Genomic DNA, 25,394 nt, shown 5'->3' on the forward strand with positions numbered 1-25,394 from the left:
TTTTGCGTCTTTCTGGCAAGCAAAAGTAATGGAGAAGCCAATTTCTCATAACAACTGGGCTACTTCAATCAATCCATCAATCAACCAGAATAGAGCTGAAAGAGATCTTGGAGGTCTTCTAGTCCAGCCCGCTCCACAAGTAATATACCCTATAGCAGTGATGGCGAACCTTTTTGCCATTATGTCCCAAAAGTGGGGGGAGTGTGGAGGAGTTGCGCATGTGTGTGCCATCAGTCACATTTCAATGCGCCCCACCCGCACGCATGTGTGCACGACCCCCCCTGTATTCCACCCTCTTTTGGCATGGTGGGCCCTCCCAGGGCTGCAGAGGTTTCTAGGAGCCTGGGGAGGGCGAAAACGGCCTTCCCCACCCTCCCGGAGGTCCCATTTCTCAACTTCCGTTGGAACAGAAAATGATGTTTTTCAACCTCCCCACGCTCCAGAGCCTTTCTAGGAACCTGGGGAGGTAGAAAATGGCCTTCCCCAAGGCCTGAAAATCAGCTGGCCAGTGCGCGCATGCGCGCTGGAGCTAAACTAGGGCACGCTGGCATGCCCAAGATATGGTTCCATGTGCCACCTGTGGCACGCGTGCCATAGGTTCGCCATCACGGTCCTATAGCATGTCCAATTGCATATGGTAACAGTACTATTACACTGTCTCTCATACAGCAGTGAAAAACAAACGTAGCTAGAAAAAACAACAAAAAGACATCCATTCCAGGGGAAAGCAGCTCCATGCAGGGCTTTTTAGGTGGGGGTGATTCTGCCCTCCATCTCCATACCTGTTGTGACCCAGGCCCAAGTAAGTATTATCAGACCCAAACTGTTTGAAACAAACAGACTTTATTAGAACAGATGAGAATTAACTCATTCTCAGGGTAGTCCAAACTAATTTAAGACCAATTCTTCATAACACAATTCTTCAGCCTTATCACCAACCTTGGTCTTATTAGGCAACCTGCCAAAGGCTTTTCTTGGCAAAAGTTCAGAAGCAGAAGATGGCAACAAGAAATATATGCAGCAAGACAAGAAACAAATCTATCAATGTTGTTTTTTGACAAAGAGCCTAAGAGCCGTTGCTGGTCTTTTAAGCCTTATGGGAGAGGCCAATCATCTCTTGGCCCTGCTCCCGAGTCATCCTTTTTGCTTTAGCTGCTCGTGCCTTCTTCCAGCTCTTCTCATGCATGCACTAGGAATGGCTTTTCTTGTTCCTGTGCCTCTCTGCCTCTGGAGCAGCGGTTCTCAACCTGGGGTTCGTGACTACTTTGGGGGTCGAACGGCCATTTCACAGGGGTCACCAAAGCCCTCTCTCGGTCCCCCCACGCCTTCACTCACCCTCACCCTCTGCCTCTGTTGGATCGCCAGTTGCCGGTCGCTTACCCCGCCCACTCCCAATCTATTGCTGCCTCCTGAGTCCCAGCTAATGGCTAGAGGGAAAAAAACTGTTTAAATTCTTGCTGCGGGGCTTCAAAGGGCCACCCTACAGCTGATCAGTGTTAAAAGAAAACAAATGAGTAGACCGGTGCCTGCAAAAATAGAAAAAACAGCCCCTTTCAGCTTCAGCATAGGTTAATTACCATCAGTTGGTTTGATCAGCCTCCCGACTCTCAGCTGATTTGCTCTCAGCTGTTTTGCGGAGGGCTCTGTTGCTAGCTAGCTGCAAAGAGGTAAATTGCTGGAGCATATTATTTTTCCCCTAGCTATGCTGAAAAAGCAAAACTGAAATTAAAGCAGGGTCTTTGCTGCAACGTGACAAAATGAGGCAGAGAGAGATTTCTTTTTCTTTTTCCTCACCAAAAAAGGTAGGTGCAAAACTGCAAACAATGGGAAATTTAGGGCAAAAGAGGAGGTTCAAGATTTTAAAACACAAAAGAAAAAAAGCTCTATATAACTAGGGAATTGTAATAATTGAGATACTATTAATTGCATATTGTGTTGAAAGCAGAAATGGTTAAGTTGTGGTTTGGAGGAATATACGGGGGAAATTATTGGGTTTATTATTATTGGTAAATATAATTAATTGATTTGATCTTTTATTCTTTAAAGTTTAACAATTCATTCTTTATCTTAATATCTTTATATTTGTTTGGGGTTGGTTTTCTTCCCTTTCATCTTTTTTATTGTACAGCAATCTTTCTCCTCAAACCTACCACCTCTCTCTTTTCTTTCCTTCTTACTTTCTCTTCCCCCCTTCTTCTCCTCCCTACTTCCTCTTCCTTTCTCCTTCCCCTCCTCTCTTCCTCCCTCTCTTACCCTCACTCCTACTCTAATTTCCCTTCCCTTCCTTCATTCCTCTCTATTCCTGTATCCTTTTATGCATATGGACTATTCAGAGGGCTGAAAAAGTTATTTTTGACTGGTCCTCGCACTTTTGACCAGTCCTCGAAATACGCCTGTCCTCACATTTTACATTTTTGCCCTATCTTGTCATCATGGTGAGGAGAAGCAGTTGTGAAATGAGTGACATGGTTGTTAAGAATGCTACAATGGGCATAAATGATGACCAGTCATAAGTGCGAAGTCCGGTCAAAAGTGCGAGGACCTGTCAGAAATCACTTTTTTCAGCCCTCTGGGTAGTCCTTTTGTGCACATGGACTACTCAGAGGGCTGAAAAAGTTATTTTTAACTGGTCCTCACACTTTTGACCAGTTTTCGAACTTACGACTGTCCTCACATTTTATGCTTTTGCCCTATCTTGTCACCAGGTTGAAGAGAAGCAGTTGTGAAATGAGTGACATGGTTGTTAAGAATGCTACAATGGGCATAAATGATGACCAGTCATAAGTGCGAAGTCCGGTCAAAAGTGCGAGGACCTGTCAGAAATCACTTTTTTCAGCCCTCTGGGTAGTCCTTTTGTGCACATGGACTACTCAGAGGGCTGAAAAAGTTATTTTTGACTGGTCCTCGCACTTTTGACCAGTTTTCGAACTTACGACTGTCTCACATTTTATGTTTTTGCCCTATCTTGTCACCATGGTGAAGAGAAGCAGTTGTGAAATGAGTGACATGGTTGTTAAGAATGCTACAATGGGCATAAATGATGACCAGTCATAAGTGCGAAGTCCGGTCAAAAGTGCGAGGACCTGTCAGAAATCACTTTTTTCAGCCCTCTGGGTAGTCCTTTTGTGCACATGGACTACTCAGAGGTCTGAAAAAGTTATTTTTGACTGGTCCTCGCACTTTTGACCAGTCCTCGAATTTACGACTATCCTCATATTTTACACTTTTTGTCACCATGGTGAAGAGAAGCAGTTGTGAAATGAGTGACATGGTTGTTAAGAATGCTGCATGGGCATAAATGTGAGGATGGTCATAAGTGTGAGGACCAGTCAAAAGTGCAAGGACCTGTCAGAAATGACTTTTTTCAGCCCTCTGAGTAGTCCCTATACACATATAGCAATGGCCACCCGGTCACATGACCAGCTAGCCACGCCCACCCAGTTACATGACCTCCAAGCCATGCCCACAAAATAAGCCACACCCACAGAACCGGTAGTAAAAAATTTTAGAACCCACCCCTGGTTGGGGGTCACCATAACATGAGGAACTGTATGAAAGGGTCGCGGCATTAGGAAAGTTGAGAACCACTGCTCTGGAGGCTCCGGAGTCCGCACATCACTCCCAGATGGCCATGGCCCCAGCTCTGCCTCTGACGCAGAGCCCTCATCTGGGCCTTCCCCAGCCTCCAGGACAGGCCCATGTTTTTCCTCAGCCTCCTCACTGTCCAACTCCGCTGCCAGTTCCGCAGGCTGCTGGCGGACCACAACACTATCGCTCACCGCAGGGCCATTCCCCCAGGTCTGACGATCCAGATGCAGCTGTGACTGGAAGAGGTCATGGACTGCTTTCACCAAGATAGGTGCATGCACAGACGTCGCATTCTCTCAAGTAAAGTCCTCCAGTCCATATCCCTTCCACTCAATTAGATACTTGAACCGTCCTTTTACCCACCAGGAGTCCCGAATGCTGGCGACCTCATACTCGGGTGGTTCATTTCTGTCATGTGGCACTGTGGCAATGGCTGGAACAGGCCTGAAGTGGCTCCCATTGCCGACCTGGCCTGTCGGCAGTGAACACAAGACGTGACATAAGCCTGGACATTGTGTCTCAATCGGGGCCACCAAAAGTGCAAGAAACTAGATTCAGTGTCTTAAAGAGGCCAAAGTGCCCCGCTGCAGGATTATCATGGCACTGCGGCAAGATAAGTCCCCAGAGCGGCCCCACCAGCAGCTAGAGCCTGTCTCGGTACCGCAAGAGTTCCTCATGAAACGTCCATGGAGAGGCGGGCCCTACCTCTTTCTTCCGTTGCTCCATGTAAGCATCATGCCGCTGAGCTTCCTGTATCTGAGCCCGTAAATCAACTGGTTCCTAAACCACGGAGAAAGACTCTACAGGCAACACTGTCTGGAGCAGAAGCGGGTCTTCGATGTGGGAATACTCCGGTTTCCGCGAGAGCGCATCCACCCTTTGGTTGCGACCACTAAGGATGTACGTAATGCTGAAATTGAACCTTGCAAAGAAGAGGGACCACTGAATCTACCATTGGTTCAGTTTCTGGGTGGTCTGTAGTAACTTTGCACAAGGGAAGAGGGTACCGCCAGATGCGCGAGCCTGTAGCAAGACCGCAGCAACAGCAACACCCGATGCATCTGCTTCTACCACAAACAAATGGTGGGGGTCAAGATGCTTCAAGATAGGCTCCTTCATGAAGGCCTGTTTCAAGGCCTGGAGTGCCTGTTGCTCGGGGGTACCCAACCGAAATTGGACTTTTTCTGCAGAAGCCGAGTGAGAGGCATGATCCTGGCAGCAAAGCTTGGGATAAAGGTCCGATAGTAGTTGGCGAACCCAAGGAGGCACTAGACAGTGGTCCTTCAGTCACCAAGGAGGTTGCCAACTACGCAAAGACTCCACCTTGCTCGGCTCCATGGCAATGCCCTCGGGAGAGATTCAATGCCCCAGGAGCTCAATGGTGGACTGGAAAAACTGGCATTTCTCCAGTTTAGCATACAGATGATGCTCCCGAAGATGTTGCAGGAGCAGGCAGAGGTGCTGTTGGTGGGTCTTCTGGGAAGGAGAATAGATGAGAATGTTGTCTAAATAAATTACGACAAACTTGTCCAAGAGGTCCCTAAAAATGTCATTCATGAAATGTTGGAAGATGGCAGGAGCATTGGTCAGCCCAAACGGCATGACCGTACAGTATACTCAAAATGTCCTTAAGGAGTGCCAAACGCCGTCTTCCATTCATCCTTGGGACGGATCCGAAGAAGATTATAAGTTCCTCGCAAGTCCTATTTAGTGAAGACAGTAGCCTCCAGAAGTAGTTCCAAGAGTTCAGGAATAAGGGGCAGAGGATACTGGGTGCGCGCTATGATGGCGTTTAGCTTGCGGGAGTTACAACAAAGCCGCAAGTCTCCAGTATTCTTTTTCACGAACAGGACCGGGGCAGACAATGGCGATGAGGGCCAGATAAAATCCTGAGCAAGATTTTTGTCCACAAAGTCCCGTAACACAACCAACTCAGGGTCCGACATCGAATACAAACGCCCCAATGGGAGTGGAGCATCCAGAATCAAATTAATGGGGCAGTCGTGGTGGGTGTGATCCACACATTGCAGGCTCGGAAAAGAGATGAAGTTCTGGGAACAATAGATCTGCGGGTCTGGTTTCCTGAGCCAAGCCAAGCCCAAAACCACGAGAAAATGCAGGCCGGATGTAAAATCAAACTGAATAGGGTCCTCATGAGACCCGATGGTCATGTGCAAGGGTTGAGTGGTGGCCGTAATAGGCCCAGACAGAAGCACCCGGCCAGAGTCTGCACATCACTCCCAGATGGTCCTCGCCCCATCTCTGCCTCCGACGCAGAGCCCTCATCCGGGCCTTCCCCAGCCTCCAGGACTGGCCCGTGTTCTTCCTCCGCCTCCTCACTGTCCGACTCGGCTGCCAGCTCCGCAGGTTGGTGGCGGACCACAACAATACCCTCCGTTGCTGAAGCCGTCCTAGAGGCAGACAGAATAACAGAGTTGGAAGGGACCTTGAAGGTCTTCTTGTCCAACCCCCTGCTCATGAACACGTTCCCAGCATCACCGCTGTCTGTCTGCTGCGCTAAGTAGCCAGCTTCGGGTGCATCCCATCAAGAATGGCGAGACTGGCGCCTCGCAAGTAATCGGGCTGACCTTTGCTGCTCCTGCCTTTTCTCTGCCCTAAGTGTTCCTGGTTCAGGTGCAGAAGGCAGTTCCTCCTCCTCCTCACTAAACAGCTGGGTGCTTTCCCCACCTGAAATCTCAGGGCTGCCCTGCTGCAGCTGTTGTTTCAGCCAAATCATTCTCAGCAGGCTACTCAGAGCCATTGACCAACTCACCTCCTGAGGTGGCAGGGGCTGGTTCCTCCTCCTCCAAGCTGACCTCTGGAGACGAATCTGAGGAAGCATCTGGGGGAGGAATCAAAGGCTATTATTAGGACCACTTTGCTCTTTTGGAGCTACTTGTAATTGCCCTCCGCTCTTCCGATCTGAGGGGCTCATCTTCTAGCATGGTAGCCCTTTGATACTTTTCCTGGGGTTTTCTTACTAAGGATACTGGAGAGGGTTGCCATTTCCTTCTCCAGTGGACCATGTTGTGTCAGCACCCTCGACTATGACCTGTCTGACCTAAATGGCCCGGCACAGCATAGCTCATTGCTTCATTGAGCTTCGCCAGGCAAGGCATTGACCCGTGAGGAAGGTAAAATAGATACCTCTTCTCATTGAAGAAGGCGGTCCAGGGAGTCCAGGATGTCCTCTTCCAGGCTGCTGAGATCCTCCAGGGTGTCTTCCCCCTCCTCTGGAGAATCCTGTGAACGACAGTCATTCCTCTTTAGCCATCAGAGAAAAAAAAATCAGGATTCCTAAAAGAGGGCCTATTGAATGGGGATTACATTTCCCATTTAGGACACCAGTCCCTGCTACTTTGTGGCAAAGGAACCGATCCCACCAGACCACCCCAACCGAAAAGCCTTTGTCTTTCTTACCCATGGACTGGAAGAAGCCTCCGCATCCTGGTCCCGGCTATCCTCAGATTCCTCCTCCAGAAGGTCAGCAAGGGAGTCGAGGTCCAAATCCCAGAGGCTGCTGGTCCTGGAGCCCGCCAGGACTGTCAGCGAATCCTGCAAATGATACTAAGGTTGCTAAATCCTCAACTTTCTGTGTCCCAATAAGATTCCTATGGCCCTATGGGCCAACAGCAAGAGAGCCTTTCCAAGTCTTAAGCTTAGAAGGATGTATAGCCCAATTTCTCCCACTTCCCAAAATTTTCTTACCTCTGAAGATGTTTTCTCCAGGTCAGGAGAGATCTCCCCCTGCACTGGTTGGTCTTGTGGTTCCTGAAATAAAAAGCCAAAGATGCCGTCTGTTGGGATATCAAGAAATCCACAGAGACAGGGCTTCTTCTTTTCACGTGGGCAGGATGTGTCCAGGCCTTACCAACTCAGTGCAGGTCTCCAAACTGGTGGACAGCCGCGGCCTCCAGTGCTCTTGCCTTTCCTCTCTGGGGGGAGAAAACAAAGGGGCCAAAGATCAAAAGTAGCCATGGCCCTTTTGCAAGAGTGGTCATGTGGAAGCTGTAAGAACCCTTGCAGGTGGCCTGCCAAGGGGCTTGGCCTGCCGGTGAAATTGCCCTGAGTCCTTCTTCCTTTAGCAGAAGCAGAGGCAAAGATGCCTCCCTTCTGCTAAAGTTTCACCCTCCAAAGTGTTACCTACCCTGAAAGACAGGCACTGTCTCCTCCTGCACCGCCCTCCTCCACGTCCGATGGATCCTGAAATAAGAAGGCAAATATTCCGTCTATTGGCATGTTAACAAATGCACAGAGACAGAGCCTCTGCCATTACCATAGGGAGGAGCTACTCTGGCCTTACCGACTCAGTGCAGGTCTCCCAAATTGTAGTCAGCCGCGGTGTCCACTTCGGCATCCTCTCATTTCTGGGGAGAGAACGAAGGGCTTGAGTCCTTCTTCTTTTAGTAAAAGTGCAGGCAGAGGGTAGAGATGCCTCCCCTCTGCAAACCTTTCTTCTAGCCCTTCTCCTCAGAATCCCTCAGCTGAGAACACTAACCTCCTGGAAATGAGAGCTGGCCGGACATCTTCCTTCCTGGGACTCCGGGCGGTAGCAGGACCACCCATCACAACCTGCAAGTAACAATGGTTTCATTGAAGGTATGAAACAAGGGGATCTTCTTCAGTTTCCTAGGCTGGCCAGGTTCCCCCCAAGTTCTTCCCTTCCCCCACCCAGTTTTGAAGTATGAACCCCCACTGCCCATGTTGCAGAAGCATCCTTACCCCAGGCAAGGAAGAGACGTCTCCATCAGACACATGATGTGTCTCCCATTCTCCCTGCTGGTCATCCGGTTCCTGTGCCTCTTCGGTGCTGACCAAAAGAAGAAGAAGGTGCCATGTCAAAGAACATTCATCTAGCTGACCCTCTCCTTTCTCAACCTAGCCAGTCAGCCTGCCCATCTTTTGGCCCCTGAAGCCCCTTCTAGACAGGAAGCCATTTTGGGGAGAGCCTCTTACAGACTCTGCAGGCCATCAAGGTTGCCCCACCATAGCCAGGGTTTAAGGAGAAGAGGGTGGTACCTGTCAGGAGGCACAGGAAGGTCTTCAATGTTGCTCTTCAGGCAACAGAAAAGGTGCGAACACCTTTTCCAGATGTTCTGTTAAGAGAAGAGAAATAGACACATGTCAGTCAGAAGAGTTGATTTGCTCCCCCGCTGCCAGTTTCTTGGCAGCTGAGATGGCCACACTTACCCTGAAAAGCCTTCTCACAGCCATGACCAACTAGGTGCTCGTCCTATCACTGCACGAAGGGAGAATGAGCAGCTGTGCAGTGGCTACTGGTTTTTCAGGGCAACTCGTTCCCTCGGCAACCAGGTAAACAATAGCCATTTTTTATACCTACCCAAGGATGGCAGCTCAGCTGGATCTAGGAGTGGCCGGTGGCTGACTCCCTCGGTAGCCTTTGGCCTCTGGGTTTCCTGTGGGAAGTTGTCTGTTCACGAACAACAGAGAAGCCCCATCATTGTGGCACAAAGCACAGAGGGAATCATGGCCTCCTAGGGAGGAAGCGACTTTTAGTCCAAGTCCCTACCCAAGGGACTTGGCCATCTCAGATAAATGATTGCCCAATCTTTTTTTTTTTTAAATTAAGTTTTTATTAGAGTATAAATATTAAAAAAAATAACATGACATAAACACAACAAACATTTATACAACATATAAACAAAAAGAAATTATGTTTCCTTCTTAAGCATTGTTTCCAAGTGACATTCTGCTTGTTATATATTTCTTCCCCTCTCCTTAGTCTAATGACGTTTTCTATACCGGTAATATTTCCCCTCTAGATTTTTTGTTTATTCCTAATTTTTAACCAATTATACCATTTAGTCCATATTTTGTAGTAGTCTGATTCTTCTCTTTCTTGTATTTCTTTGGTTAACCTGTCCATTTCAGCGCATTTAGAATTTTTTCTATTAAATCTGTTTCGTTTGGCGTTTTTTCTTGTTTCCAGTTTTTTGCATATATTATTCTTGCAGCTGTTAGTATGTGAATTGTGAGATATTTAATATCTTTAGGGTATGATTTATTAAAAATTCCTAGTGAAAACTTTTCTGGTTCTTTATCTATCTGTGTTTCTGTTATTTGTTCCAACCATTTTTTGATGTTAGACCAAAATTTCTTTGCTGCCTGGCATGTCCATCATAAATGATAGAAGGTCCCTTTGTCTTCTTACACTTCCAGCAGATCGGGCTATTTTTGGGCTGTATTTTTGCCAGTCTGGTTGGAGACCTATGTGCCACCTATAAAACATTTTCAGTTGGTTTTCCTTGTACGCCACTGCTCTTGTTAATTTTATCTTTACTTGCCAAAACGTTTCCCATTTTTCCAAATTTATTGTATGTTTGACTTTTTTTTTATTAAACAGTTTTACAGAAAAAGGAAAAAAAAATTACAAGTATTTCCCCATCCCTCCCTCCCTTCCTTATCCCCCCCCACCGCCCCTCCCCCGAACTTCCCAGAACAAAATGCAGGGTATACAATTGACAATCATATGCTAAACTAAGCTAATAAACTAAGGATTCCTATCCCCCCCTTCACAATTTAACTCCCCTTTTACTAACTAAGCATCAATACTCTTAATTTTTCTATTCATTCATAAGCTATTTGATACTTTTAGTCCGATATTTGTTTTGAATATAATCAATCCATCTTCTCCATTCCGATATATATCTTTCTTGTGAGTGATCTTTCAAATATGCCGAAATCTTCGCCATTTCTGCCAAATTCGCTACTTTTAATGTCCATTCTTCAATAGTAGGCCAATCTTCCTTCTTCCAATATTGCGCCACCAAAAGTCTAGCTGCAATCCAAGGGGCTCTTCTTCTTGAGGTTGCCGGCCTGGCCAGGCTCCCCGGGAGAGATTTCCTCCCCAGCCCCAGTCAGACTTCAGGCATGACCTCCCCAGCGGCCGTATGGCAAAACGTTCCTTCCCTCTGCGGTAGAGGAGCGATGCCATCGTTAGAGGAAGAGAAGGGATGCTCCCCCTCCTGCTTTTCTTCATTGTGTGCACACTGAGGAACCAAGGCAGGAAGGGCCACAGATTAGCAGTTTTAGAAACCTCCTTTTGCATATTGCATATTTTACTGTTTTGTTGCTTTGTTTGGTGTTTTTGTGCAGATAGAAGTTGCCAGAGTTCCTTAGTGACCATGTGCCAATAGCATTTTGGGGGCGCAATTTCAACAGATGGGTTTATGATTCCTAATAGAGAAGGTCAGTCTGACCATCAGACAGAGGAATTCAAGAGGATTTTCTTTCCCATTTAGATGGTGATACTGAGGCACAAAAAAGAGGGGAGACCATTTGGAGTTTCTGAGAAACTATGGTGAGTAAAGCTATTTTCCAAAGCACCAGAAGGCAAGACAAGGAACAATGGAGGGAAACTAATCAAGGAGAGAGGGAACCTAGAACTAAGGAGAAACTTCCTAACAGCTAGCACTATTTACCAGTGGAATGATTTGCCTTCAGAAGTTCTGGGTGCTCCATTTAAGAAAAGAAATGGCAGAGCATATTTTCATGCAGAGGGTACTGAGTTCAGTTTTCCACATCTTCGGATCATTATTTAATGATTTCTCAAGTGCCGGAGAGCCTAAGGAAATAATATTCAGCTCAGTGCATACTCTACACCCAAAGTAAAACAAATTATATTCCTGAGTTTCTGGGAAACAATTGTGAGTAATGCAGAAGAGTGAACTTTTGTGGTCCTCTTATGTTCTCACTTCTTGAAGCATTCTTGAAGTAAACTTGAAGCAACCATTTTCAATTGAAAATGTAGTACCAATTAACAAGGTTCCTGAGAGGACAATATTGAAGCAAGATATCCTACATTGCCATTCATTTGCAGTAGAAATTTTGTTTACAGTTTAATTGAAATCGCCATGCATGGAAATTCTTCGTGCCAGGTTATCTATTGATATTAGCAGACTTATAGTTATATACAACATTCATATTTTACTTGAATATAGTAATGCTCTTTCTTCATCTAATGTCTACCTCTTATCTCTAACCATTGATAAGAACCTATTTCACATTAAATAATACTCTGAATCTCCTTTATCTTTTATTTTCAATGTCAATCTATCCATCTCTACACAATCCAATATTTTCTAAATTATATTTTCATCAGATGGGGTGTTCTCATTTTTGCAATATGTCATAGCTTTTCGGTATTATACCTAACAAAAATATTTCTGGTTTTAAATCCATATGCTGCTTAATCATCTTTTCCAACCATGTATGTATTTTCATCCAATATTCCTTTCCTACATGTCTACCACATACTGTATGATAATAAGTACCTAGAGTCTGATTGCATTTCCAACGTTTGGCGAACATGGTGTTGAACATTTTTGCTAGCCTTGCCGGTGGCAATTGCCACCTATAAAACATTTTATACAGATTTTCCTTATATGCAGTAGCCATGGTTTTTGCCATTTATCTAATTATCTAATATGGTAGCTGCTCTCCGTCATTGAGAGTTGTAGGTTCTAAAGTCCATCCTGTCCCTAAGAAAAGTGAAATGACAATAGGCCTAAATATAAATTAGTGTATATAAAGTGTTTTTGTAGTGTTATTGTATACAACGTTATACAGTTATTGATCATTCTACCCACTGAATGCTACATTGATAGCTAAAGGAAAATAATTGTGGTCAATGAACAACTTTATTTAAGTGTTGCTTTTATTTTTTAGCATTAACAATATAGATCAAATGATAACAAATTGAAAAAAATCTCAGAACTAACAAGAACAAGATCAGCAACAACAATAACAATAAGAAAAAGGAAAACAACAAAAAGACATCCACCCATCCCCATCCAGGGAAAAGAAGCTCCGTGCAGGGCTTTGTAGGTGGGGGTGATTCTGCCCTCCATCTCCATCCCTCCCTTGCTGAAGCCGTCCTATAGGCAGACAGAATAACAGAGTTGGAGGCATGGCCGGGTTTAGATGAAAAGAGGCCCTAGGCTATTCCACTTATGAGGCCCTTTCACCAGTGGTGGGATTCAATTATTTAACAACAGGTTCTGTGGGCGTGGCTTAGTTGGAGGTGTGGCTTGGCAATCATGTGACCGGGTGGGTGTGGTTATGTGCATAGACTTTTTTCAGAGGGCTGAAAAAAGTCATTTCTGACTGGGCCTCGCACTTTTGACCGGTCCTCACACTTATGACCATCCTCACATTTATGCCCGTGCAGCATTCTTAACAACCATGTCACTCATTTCACAACTGCTTTTCTTCACCATGGTGACAAGATAGGGCAAAAACGTAAAATGTGAGGACAGTCGTAAGTTTGAGGACTGGTCAAAAGTGCGAGGACCAGTCAAAAATAACTTTTTCAGCCCTCTGAGTAGTCCATATGCACAAAAGGACTAACCAGAGGGCTGAAAAAAGTCATTTCTGACTGGGCCTCGCACTTTTGACCGGTCCTCACACTTATGACCATCCTCACATTTATGCCCGTGCAGCTTTCTTAACAACCATGTCACTCATTTCACAACTGCTTTTCTTCACCATGGTGACAAGATAGGGCAAAAACGTAAAATGTGAGGACAGTCGTAAGTTCGAGGACTGGTCAAAAGTGCGAGGACCAGTCAGAAATAACTTTTTCAGCCCTCTGAGTAGTCCATATGCATAAAAGGATACAGCAATAGAGAGGGATGAAGGAAGGGAAGGGAAATTAGAGTAGGAGAGAGAGGGAGGAAGAGAGGAGGGGAAGGAGAAAGGAAGAGGAAGTAGGGAGGAGAAGAAGAGGGGGAGGAAGAGAAAGTAAGAAGGAAAGAAAAGAGAGGTGGTAGGTTTGAGAAGAAAGATTGCTGTACAATAAAAAAGATGAAAGGGAAGAAAGCCAACCCCAAACAAATATAAAGATATTAAGATAAAGAATGAATTGTTAAACTTTAAAGAATAAAAGAGAACAAATATGAATAAATAACAATAATTAGAAACACACATACAAACATACAGTGTATTTCCTTTGAACAGAGTATTTGGCCGGTTCAGAAATTTAAACAGTGTTTAGTCATTTCAATTAAATTTACAATTTCTATATTTCCTTTTTGCCATATTTATTCCTCATCTATTTTTGTAAAGAACCAATATTACCCTCATCCTCATCTCTAATCTTAATCAAATTCAATTTTTCCCTTCTATTCTATATTATACCCCTTCCCATTGTCATCTATTTTTATATCCATCCTCACATTGGTTAATTATGTAATATTACAGTTGTTTAATATGAATTCAACTTTTTAATATAAATCAATTAGTTATAAAACTACCTTTTTTGTATATTAATCAATATGAACATGAATATTCCAATTATTTCCAGGCAATCCAATTTCTTACAAATCAATTAATTATATTTACCAATAATAATAAACCAAATAATTTCCCCCATATATTCCTCCAAACCACAACTTAACCATTTCTGCTTTCAACACAATATACAATTAATAGTATCTCAATTATTACAATTCCCTAGTTAAATAGAGCTTTTTTTCTTTTGTATTTTAAAATCTCCTCTTTTTCCCTAAATTTCATGTTGTTTGCACCTACCTTTTTTGGTGAGGAAAAAGAAATCTGCCTGCCTAATTTTCCAACGTGCAAAGCCAACAGCCTGCTTTACTTTCTCTTTCGTTTTTCAATATAGCTAGGGGGGAAAAAATCAGCACTCTTTGCAAGCAAGGAGCAGATCCGTGAGCAAAACAGCTGAGAGCAAATCAGCTGGGGGTCGGGAGCCGATCTAAGCAAGGGCTAATTAGCCTATGCTGAAGCTCCGGGGGCCAATAAAATTACAAAAAAAACACCGAACCCTTTGTTAAATTGCTGGCTCCCCCGCCCCTCGCCCACCACTATTTATTGGCAATAAATAGTGGTGCGGAGGGGCGGGGCAAGCCAGCAATTTAACAAAGGGTTCGGCTGCAGCACTGGCTTTAGGGCAGCCCTTTGAAGCCCCGCGGCAAGAATTTGAAGTTTTTTTTCCCTCTAGCCACCGGAGGCAGCAATAGATAGGGAGTGGGGGGTAAGCGAACGGCCGGCAACCCAACAGAGCAGAGAGTGAGGGTGAGTGAAGGCGTGGAAGCGGCTTTCTCCATCCTGCTCTCTTGCATCCAGAGCCGGTGGGGAACCACGTGGCAGCCCACGTGGATCCCAGACAGCGGAACTCAGGCTAGGGAAGGGGTGGGCAGTTGTGGCTCTTTTACAACCTGTGGCCTTCAACTCCCAGAATTCCTCAGACAGCCAAGCTGTCTCAGGAATTCTGGAAGTTGAAGTCCACAGGTTGTAAAAGAGCCACAATTGCCCACCCCTGGCTACGGTAGGCTGGCGCCGCGCGGGTGGGAGGCGAGGGGCGGGGGAGCCAGCAATTTAACAAAGGGCTCGGCCGAACCCCCTAGAAACCCCAGAATCCCACCACTGTGTAGGCCCCTCTTGATCTTGAGGCCCTAGGCTGAAGCCTAGTTAGCCTATAGGAAAATCCGGCCCTGGTTGGAGGGGACCGTGGAGGTCTTCTAGTCCAGCCAACTTCTGGTGCAGCCCATCAAGAAGGGCGAGATTTACATCTCACAAGTAATCGGACTGAACTTCACTGCTCCCGCCTTTTCCCTGCCCTACCTGTTCTCAGATCAATTGCAGAATTCTGCTCTTTCTGGAGTTTCTTCTAATTCCCCTCTGGTCTTCCCAGTTAGCATATTAGGCACCTTCCAATCTGAGGGGGTCATTTTCTGGCATCATAGCTTGTAGGCTTTTGATACCTTTCATTGGGTTTATTTAGTGAGGATACTGGAGAGGGTTGCCACTTCCTTCTCCACAGGGTCACCTTGTGTTAGGACCCTCCACTATGAACTGTCTGTCTTGGGTAACCCTGCACAGCATGGCTCATTGCTTCATTGAGTTGCACAAGATTTTTCGACATGACAATGCGGTGATCCATGAAGAACCTGAAATAGATACCTCTTTGAATTAGAGAGTGGAGTCCAGGGAGTCCTCTTCCAGGCTGCTGAGATCTTCTAGGGTGACTTCCACTTCTTTGGGAGAATCCCGTGAATGACAATAGTTCCTCTTTAGGCATCGGGGCAAAAGAAACGTGGCGTTCCTAAAAGAGGGCCTATTGAATGGGGATGCCTGATCAAACGCGTTATAAGCTGCCCTGAGTCTCCGGAGAAGGGCGGCATATAAATCAAATTAAAAACAAATAAAAAAAAAAAAAAAAAAAACCCAATGCTTCTCTTGCTGCATAACCTGTGCATTTAAAAAGCAATCCTCACTTCCAGCCCACCTCTCCCACAGAAAAGTAGGCTCTCTACTCTTTGCCTGTTAAAGCCCTGCCATGAAGCAGCAGGGTGCTGGAAAGGATGAGACCCAAAAAGGAAAGGCATAACCAGGGTGGGTCACATTCATTTGGTCCACTGCCATGCACCTTCCCTGTTGATTTTTGGCAAAGGAACCAATTGCAGCAAACTATATGCACTTGGGTGCATATAGTTAACCTAAGTATGTTGTCCCAAGGGCCAGGTGTCACCTAGCTCCATTTCCCAGAGTGCTCCAGCACAGTTCAATCAGTTTAGGAGAAGTGAATAGAGGACCTCCATCCCTCCCCATCAGAAAACACATTGTCTTTCTTACCCAGGGACTGGAGGAATCGCTAGCATCAGAAGCCGCTGCAGCATCCTCCCAGCTTCCCTCAGACTCCTCAACCAGAAGGTCAGCAAGGGAGTCCACATCCTCCAGGCTGCTGATCCTGGAGCCCACCAGGACTGTCATGGAATCCTGCAAATGACAGGATGGAGCCTAAATCCAAAGCTCTTTGCATCTCATTAAGATGGCTAACGCATAGGGTGCATACAACCCCTATGTGCCGACAGCAAGAGGACCTTTGGAAGCCTTAAGGTTAAGGTGAAATATTGCACAATATCTTCCCTCCACCATCAGGACTTATGGCATAGCCTTCTTCGGCCCCATTGCCAAAATCTTATCTCTGAGGAAGGTGTTTTTCTCCCCATTAGGAAAGAGCTCCTCTTCTGTGTCCTGGCCTTCCCCCGTTAGAGTCCAGGTGAGATGTTTAAGGAATCAAGCTAGCTCAGCTTCCCCTTTCCAAGATGAGTCACTCACCCTGTCCATCTTTTCCTCCAAAGCCCCTTGTGAACCAGCGGGGTCTTCTCCCTTCGAAGTGCTACCTACCTGGATAGATAGGGAATCTCCACCTCTCTCTGGCTCTCTGCTGGAAGGGATTCCTCCAATGGATCCTAAAATAGCAATGCAAATATTCTTTCTTTTGGTATATTAACAAATCCGCAGAGACAGGGCCATTAGCATGGTGAGGAGATGTTCAGGCCTTACCGATTCAGTGGAGAGGCGCGGCCTCCGTGGAGGTTTGAGAGAATGCATACCTCCACAAATTGTGAACAGGCCTCACATCTTCCTTCCTGGGGCTCCTGATGGTGACACGAACACCCATCAAAACCTGAAAGTAATAATTGTTCATTTGAATGTATAAAGTTCAAAGTTCTTGGCAACATATCCCCATGAATCCAACGGGCTCTGCTTGAATTCGCTAGACCGACCAGATTCCCCCACACAGTTTTGAGGCATGAAGCCCCACTGGGCATGTTGCAAAATTGTCCTTACCTCTCTAGATGAAGATGCGTCTCCATGAGGGGAGCAGCTGTGCTGCTCACCATGGACCTGTACCTTGTCAGACCTGAGCAAAAGAAGAAGGTGACATGTCAAAGAACATCCATCTACCACAGCCTCCCCTTTCTAAGACAGGCCAGTCAGCCTGCCCATCTTTTGCCCCCACAAGCCCTTTGAGACAGGAAGCCATCTTGGGGAGAGGCTCTTACAGATTCTCTTACAGTCCATCAATGGTCCCCCACCATGCCGAGAGTTTAAGGAGAAGGCTGTGGTACCTGTCAGGAGGCCCAGGAAGGTCCTCCGCGTCATCCTTAATGCAACAGGAATCACTCAGCATCTTTTCCAGATGAGCTGTGAAGAGAAGGCAAATAGATGTGAGTCAGTCAGAAGCGTTGGGAAGCATGACTTTTTCTCCTACTGCCAGTTTCATGGCTGCTGAGATGGCCACACTTACTTTGAAAAGCCTCCTGACAGCCATGACCAAATTAACTGTTCCTGTTGGTACTGCCATATTCACTGCCCAACATAAGACTAGGCAGCTCTGCGCTGGCTCCAGAACCCACTGCACTCCAGCACAGTTCACTAGTTTAGGAGAACTGACCAGAGGGCGTCCATCCCTCCCCAACAGAAAACACTTTGTCTTTCTTACCCATGGACTGGAAGAAACGCTGGCCTTGGAAGCCACTGCATCCTGGTCCCAGCTTCCCTCTGACTCCTCATCCAGAAGGTCAGCAAGGGAGTTTACTTCCTCCAAGCTGCTGATCCTGGAGCCCACCAGGAATATCATGGAGTCCTGCAAATGACACTATGGTTGCTAAATCCTAAGCTTCCTGAATCTCAATCAGATAGTTAAAGCCAACAGCAGGAGGGCCTTTGGAAACCTTAAACTTAGGAGGCTATATTGCACCATTTCTCCCCTTCCTCATCAGGACTTACGGCATGGCCTCCATTGTCCCCATTGCCAAAACCTGCTTACCTCTGAGGAACGTGTTTTCTCCCCATTTAGGACAGAGCTCCTCTTCCACGGCTTTGTCTTCCAAGTTGGAAATCTCGGTGGTCTGCAAGCTCCATGAAAACCAGCCGGTATCTGCTTGTCGGTTTTTAATGGACTTGTCGCTGTTGTCGCTGTTTAATGGACTTGGAGCAGGAGAGCCACCTACTGGAGGAAGAAGATTACTGCAGCGTGGGAAAGTGAGAATTGTTTAAGATAGACAAAGAAAAGGAGTGAAAATAAATAACACCTGGAAGGCCACTTGACCTTGATTCTATCTCAGTAGGCAATTTGGAGGTTTTAAAGAAGAGATTGGACAGCCATTTGTCTGAAATGGTACAGGGTCTCCTGCTTGAGCAGGGGGTTGGACTAGAAGACCTCCAAGGTCCCTTCCAACTCTGTTATTCTGTTAAATTCCACTTCTAGGTGACTTTTATGGCCTCTGATCAATGTCTATTCAGGGTTTTACCTTCCAGTCTATTCTTATATGGTAAATATAGAACCTTTCTTTCATAAGTAAGTGCATATTCCCAAAAAGGACCCAGGTTAGTTATTTTGTTTAAGATGTTTATTGAAAAACATCATCAGTGCTCCTTGAATATATAATAAATAATCCCCCCAATTGCTTTTAGTTGGGAAGTGGGGAAAGAAAAAAAAGGTATAAATTGGCCTCAGAATTGCCCTAGCTAGATAGAAGCTCTTTATAGTGAGCATGTGCCAATAACATTTTGGGGGGCGTTATTTCAACAGGTGGGTTTATGATTCCTAATAGAGAAGGTCAGTCTGATTGACCATCAGACAGAGGAATTAAACAGGATCTTCCTTCCCATTTAAATAAATACATAAATAAATAACTTGATTGCCGTTGTACGTGTATTCAAAGTATACCCATACAACGAAATTCAGTTAACACCCAAAGACCTGGTCCAACACACATAACAATCCCCAAACAGACTCCCACCCACCACAATTCTCCACCCCTAAACCACCCAAACATCCACACAACGGACCAAGTAATACTCTCCAACAGCTCACTGATGGTGGCCCTTTAGTTCAGGGGTCTTCAACCTTGGCTCCTTTAAGCCTGGAGGACTTCAACTCCCAGAATTCCCCAGCCAGTTTTGCTGGCTGGGGAATTCTGGGAGTTGAAGTCCTCCAGACTTAAAGGAGCCAAGGTTGGAGACCCCTGCTTTAGTTCAGGGTTGAGTGCAATTATAGCTCTGGGATCAAAACTATTCAGAAAACATGTGGTCCGAGTTTTAATTGTTCTGTATCTTCTGCCAGAAGGCAACCGTCCAAAAAGGTTGTAAGCAGGATGGGAAGAGTCTCTGAGAATGTTATGCAACTTTCTCAAACAGTGAGATTCGAAGATGTCGTCCAGGGCTGGTAGCTGGAGTCCAATGATATTCTGGGCAGTTTTAATGATTCTCTGTAGAGCTTTTTTGTCCGCTACAGAGCTGCTCCCATACAATGCAAGAATGGGACGATACCCTCCCATTCTTGTCAAGATACCCTCAATGGTGCTGCGATTGTAGGACAGAAGTAGATGCTGAGATAGATTTATCTTCCTGAACATTCTCAGGAAGTACAGCCTCTTCTGTGCCTTCTTCACAAGCATGTTAGCATTCATAGTCCATGAGAGGTCCTGTGCTTAATATCAGAGTAGAGGAACGGTGAGATCCCATCCTTACTGACTGTGGCCTACCTGTCAGAAAATCCCTTATCCACAAACAAATCCTCTGATTTATACCCAAATTGGACTTTTTAAAAAACAACCTGTTGGGTAAAATGGTGTTAAAGGCAGAGCTATAATCCACAAATAACAGTCTCGCATATGTCCCCTGTTGTTCCAAGTGATTCAAGACAGTATGGACAACAAGAGACATAGACATTGAGATGGTGATACTGAGGAACAAAGAAGAGGGGAGACAATTTTGAGTTTCTGAGAAACTCTTGTGAGTAAAGTAGAGAATGAACTTTTGTGCTACTCTTATATTCTCAATTCTTAGTAAACTTGAATCAACTTTTCCTTTTCAATTGAAAATGTACCAATTAACAAGGTTCCTGAGAGGACAATATCCAAGCAAGGTATGCTACGTCACCATTCACTTGTGGTAAAATTTTTTGTTTACAGTTGAATTGAAATCGCCATGCATAGAAATTCTTTGTGCCAGTTATTTTTTTAAAAAAGTTTTTTATTTTTATTTCTCATAAACACATTTATATGTACAGTCACCTTATTTTTTAACTTTCGCTTTTAATTTTTACTTTTTACTTTTTCGGGGCTGCTCTTTTACCCTTTACTTTTATTCCAACCTTTCTTCTTCTCCTTCCCTTCTCTTCCTTCCTCCTTCTCCTCCTCCTTTCTTCTTTCTTCCTCTCCTTCGCTTTCCTACTTCCCCTTCCCTTCCCCCACTCCTCTCTTCTTCCCCCCTGGTTGTGTAAAGAAGCAAAACATTATTGGGTGAAAATACAAACATGATTAGAGGGAATGTTGCAGCAACATATAGAGTTAAAGCCAGAGATATTCTTACTGGGAATTTTACCAGAGAATTACAGTAAAGAAGATAGATATTTGATTATTCATATAATAACAGCGGCTAGAATTGTATTTGCACAAAATTGGAAAACAGATAAAATCCCGTCGGAAGGAGAAATTATACAGAAAATTTTCAAATGTTCGTGCCAGGTTAAGACATGCACTTTCCCTGCCATTTTAGTTGTCTCATTTGTTTATCTTATTATATATGCTGGTGTTTGTATTGTAGCAACAACTTAGCATTACTTGCATGAAATTATAGCCTATGAGACACTGTAACCTGAGTACTGGTCTGTAAAATTCCTTTTTCTGGAAGAATACAAAGTTTATGCCAGGATAGAAGTTCTACTGTGCTTTATGTGCCTACCATCACAATGTTCCATGGACAGATCTTCTTGAAGTCACTGAAAAAATGGACTTATGACCTTTTTTCACATGTAACGACCATCGTAGCATCCCCATGGTCACGTGATCTATATTCAGAGGCTTGGCAACTAACTCATCTTTTTTTTAAAAGTTTTTTATTTTAAACACATTAAAAACAGATTAAAAATCAAACATATACATACAACAAAAAGTAACACAAAAAAGAAAAATATTACCTTTCTTTCAGCTATACACAGCGGTCTGCTCTTTCTATACATCAATATTTACAAATATGTAAGTATATACTTATTTGACGTTCATTTTCTACTTTATATCATTTCTTCTTTACTAACAAAAGATCATACACATTTTCCCCCTCCTTTCTTCATTCATTTAACTTATTTCCTTATGTTTCAACCATTCATACCATCTACTCCAAACCTTATCATACTTTGATTTCTTTAGTTAATTTATCTAATTCTGCCCATTCTAGAATTTTTTTAATTAAATCCTCTTCCGTTGGTAGTGTTTCCTTCTTCCAATATTGTGCGTATACAATACGTGCTGCAGTCAATATATGCAATATTAGGTACTGTATTTCTTTAGTATAATTGTCTATTGAGATTCCTAACAGAAATTGTTCCGATTTTCCCCTCTATTGGGTTCTGAATTATTTCTACTATCCAAGTTTTGATTTTCTTCCAGAATTTTTGTGCCATCGTACAGGTCCACCATTGATGATAGTATGTTCCGTAGCCAGTCTTGCACTTCCAACATTTGGGGGAGTTGGTAGGGAACATTTTCGCAATTCTGGCCGGTGGGAGGTGCCATCTATAAAACATTTTCATCTGGTTTTCCTTGTATGCCGTCGCAATTGTTAGTTTCATGTTCGTTTTCCACATCCTCTCCCACTTCTCTAATTCTATCACATGGTTAAAGTTTTGTGCCCATTTGATCATCGTGTCTTTCACCGTTTCCTCTTCCATTTTATACCGAATTAGAAACTTGTATAGTCTACTTATTAGTTTTCAATCATTCCCTAGTATAATTTTATCTAATTCTGTTTCTTCTAATCGAATCTTTTTTTAATATCCTCTGTGTACTTTGAGTTTATCTGTAGATATGTCCACCATGGCACTTCTCTTCCTAAGTCCAGTTCCAATTCGTTTCTAGTTTTTTATATTCCCCTCTTAGTTATTATGTCTCTATACCTAGTTAATTTTGTCCAGTCTACTAAATTTGGATATGTTAAAGTTTCCTCTGGGGAAATCCAAGACGGGATTTGTATATAATGCTGTTTTTTAATTTTATTCCAAATTATTAGTAAAGAATGCCTAATTGTGTGCCTTCTAAAGCATCCATAAATATTTTGTTTTCCTCCCCACAAATATGAGTGCCACCCTATAGTTAGATCATGTCCTTCTAATGTTAGCAGCCTTTTATTTTCCAATTCCATCCACTCCTTTATCCAAACTAATCCTGCTGTTTGATAGTAGGTCTCCCAATCTGGGAGGGCGGCTTCTCCTCGCTCTTTCTGGTATCTTGTAATACTTTTAACCTAATTCTAGGCTTCTTTCCTTGCCAAATAAAATTTGTAGTCAATCTATTTAATAAGTCGAAAAAATTGTTCCCCATTTTTATCGGAATAGTCTGTAAGAGGAATAACATTTTTGGCAAGATATTCATTTTTATTACTGCCACTCTTCCTATCCATGAAACCTCCAACTTTGTCCAGTTTTCCAAATCTTTCCTAATTTGCTCAGTTAATTTATCGTAGTTTTCTTTTTTAATTGAGGAACTTCTTGCCGTGAACCAGATTCCCAAATATTTAATTTTTTTTGTTGCTTGGATATTCATAATCCTTTCTAATTCTGTCTCCTGGTTTTTTGTAAGATTTTTAGTTAGTAATTTCGATTTATTCTTATTAATTTTTAAGCCTGCTACTTCACCAAATTCTTCTATTTTTCTAATCAGTTTGGGGCCAGATTCTAAAGGTTCCTCAATTATAAAGACCATATCGTCTGCATATGCCTGGACTTTGTATTCCTCACTTTTAATTCTCAGGCCCTTTATTTCCTTATCTTCCCTAATTTTATTTAAAAATGGCTCCAGTGGTAGAATAAAAAGAAGTGGGGAGAGTGGGCAGCCTTGTCTTACTCCTTTTGCTATTTCAAAGCCTTTTGTCATATCCTGATTAACCAATGCCTTTGCGGTCTGTGTTGAATAAATTTTCCCAATCATTTGTCCAACTTTTTGTCCATAGTCCAATTTCTGTATTAATTGTGTCATGAAGTTCCAGTTCAAATTGTCAAAGGCCTTTTGCGCATCAAGGAAAACCAGTGAAAATTGTTTCCCTGCATGTACCTCATAATACTCTAATATATCTACTATCATCCGTGTATTATTTTTGATTTGCCGTCCTGGGAGAAAACCACTTTGGTCCAAATGTATGTGTTTGTTCAGAATCACTTTTAGTCTATCTGCAATAATTGACATAAATAATTTATAATCGGAATTCAGTAGAGAGATAGGTCTGTAATTTTGTATTAGTTGTGGATCTGAATCCTCCTTATGAATCAATGTAATTAGAGCTTCTGACCAGGATTTGGGTGTTTTTGTCCCTTGCAATACTTCATTAAATATTTCTAACATAAGTTCTCCAGTTTGTTCTATCCTATTTTTATATAGTTCTATCGGTAATCCATCGGGGCCTGGGGATTTATTACTTTTTTGTTTTTTCATTGCCATTCCAAATTTGGTTTTGGAGATTGGTCTATTCAATGTTTCTTTCTGTTCCTCTGGGCAACTGACTCCTCTTTATGAGGGTTGCAGTCTCCCAGGGTCATGTGATCGGCTTTTGCGTCTTTCTGGCAAGCAAAAGTAATGGAGAAGCCAATTTCTCATAACAACTGGGCTACTTCAATCAATCCATCAATCAACCAGAATAGAGCTGGAAGAGATCTTGGAGGTCTTCTAGTCCAGCCCCCTACTCAAGTAAGATATCCTATAGCAGTGATGGCGAACCTTTTTGCCATCATGTCCCAAAAGTGGGGGGAGTGTGGAGGAGTTGCGCATGTGTGTGCCATCAGTCACATTTCAATGCGCCCCACCCGCACGCATGTGTGCACGACCCCCCCTGTATTCTGCCCTCTTTTGGCATGGTGGGCCCTCCCAGGGCTGCAGAGATTTCTAGGAGCCTGGGGAGGGCGAAAACGGCCTTCCCCACCCTCCCGGAGGTCCCATTTCTCAACTTCCGTTGGAACAGAAAATGATGTTTTTCAACCTCCCCAGGCTCCAGAGCCTTTCTAGGAACCTGGGGAGGTAGAAAATGGCCTTCCCCAAGGCCTGAAAATCAGCTGGCCAGTGCGCGCATGCGCGCTGGAGCTAAACTAGGGCACGCTGGCATGCCCAAGATATGGTTCCATGTGCCACCTGTGGCACGCGTGCCATAGGTTCGCCATCATGGTCCTATAGCATGTCCAATTGCATATGGTAACAGTACTATTACACTGTCTCTCATACAGCAGTGAAAAACAAACGTAGCTAGAAAAAACAACAAAAAGACATCCATTCCAGGGGAAAGCAGCTCCATGCAGGGCTTTTTAGGTGGGGGTGATTCTGCCCTCCATCTCCATACCTGTTGTGACCCAGGCCCAAGTAAGTATTATCAGACCCAAACTGTTTGAAACAAACAGACTTTATTAGAACAGATGAGAATTAACTCATTCTCAGGGTAGTCCAAACTAATTTAAGACCAATTCTTCACAACACAATTCTTCAGCCTTATCACCAACCTTGGTCTTATTAGGCAACCTGCCAAAGGCTTTTCTTGGCAAAAGTTCAGAAGCAGAAGATGGCAACAAGAAATATATGCAGCAAGACAAGAAACAAATCTATCAACGTTGTTTTTTGACAAAGAGCCTAAGAGCCGTTGCTGGTCTTTTAAGCCTTATGGGAGAGGCCAATCATCTCTTGGCCCTGCTCCCGAGTCATCCTTTTTGCTTTAGCTGCTCGTGCCTTCTTGCAGCTCTTCTCATGCATGCACTAGGAACGGCTTTTCTTCTTCCTCTGCCTCTCTGCTGTCAGCCTCTGGAGCAGCGGTCCTCAACCTGGGGTTCGTGACCCCTTTGGGGGGTCGAACGGCCATTTCACAGGGGTCACCAAAGCCCTCTCTCGGTCCCCCCACGCCTTCACTCACCCTCACCCTCTGCCTCTGTTGGATCGCCAGTTGCCGGTCGCTTACCCCGCCCACTCCCAATCTATTGCTGCCTCCTGAGTCCCAGC

General features: G+C 44.3%; 1 protein-coding gene across 1 annotated transcript; it reads right to left on the minus strand.

Moving 5' to 3' along the window:
• Positions 1-824: 824 nt before the first annotated feature.
• Positions 825-7,905, minus strand: LOC148115187 (uncharacterized). Its single transcript, XM_087886374.1, has 7 exons — positions 7,736-7,905; positions 7,460-7,523; positions 7,297-7,359; positions 7,009-7,143; positions 6,736-6,831; positions 6,362-6,430; positions 825-5,999 (listed from the first exon to the last, which is right to left on the minus strand). Exons 1-5 carry the CDS (start codon positions 7,825-7,827, stop codon positions 6,742-6,744), a joined length of 444 nt encoding a protein of 147 aa, XP_087742500.1. The 5' UTR covers positions 7,828-7,905; the 3' UTR covers positions 825-5,999; positions 6,362-6,430; positions 6,736-6,741.
• Between the last annotated feature and the right edge of the window lie 17,489 nt (positions 7,906-25,394).

The sequence above is a fragment of the Pantherophis guttatus genome, chromosome 2, assembly GCF_059756535.1.
Source record: "Pantherophis guttatus breed Tessera chromosome 2, ASM5975653v1, whole genome shotgun sequence".
NCBI lineage: Eukaryota > Metazoa > Chordata > Lepidosauria > Squamata > Colubridae > Pantherophis > Pantherophis guttatus.

Coding starts and splice junctions, on each gene's coding strand:
- LOC148115187 (XM_087886374.1), bottom strand. CDS start 7,827: ATGCCAATAGACGGAATATTTGCCTTCTTATTTCAGGATCCATCGGAC. Junction 7,524..7,735: donor GACAGTGCCTGTCTTTCAGG/GTAGGTAACACT, acceptor TTCTCCCCCCAG/AGAGGAAAGGCAAGAGCACT. Junction 7,360..7,459: donor TGGAGACCTGCACTGAGTTG/GTAAGGCCTGGA, acceptor TTTTTATTTCAG/GAACCACAAGACCAACCAGT.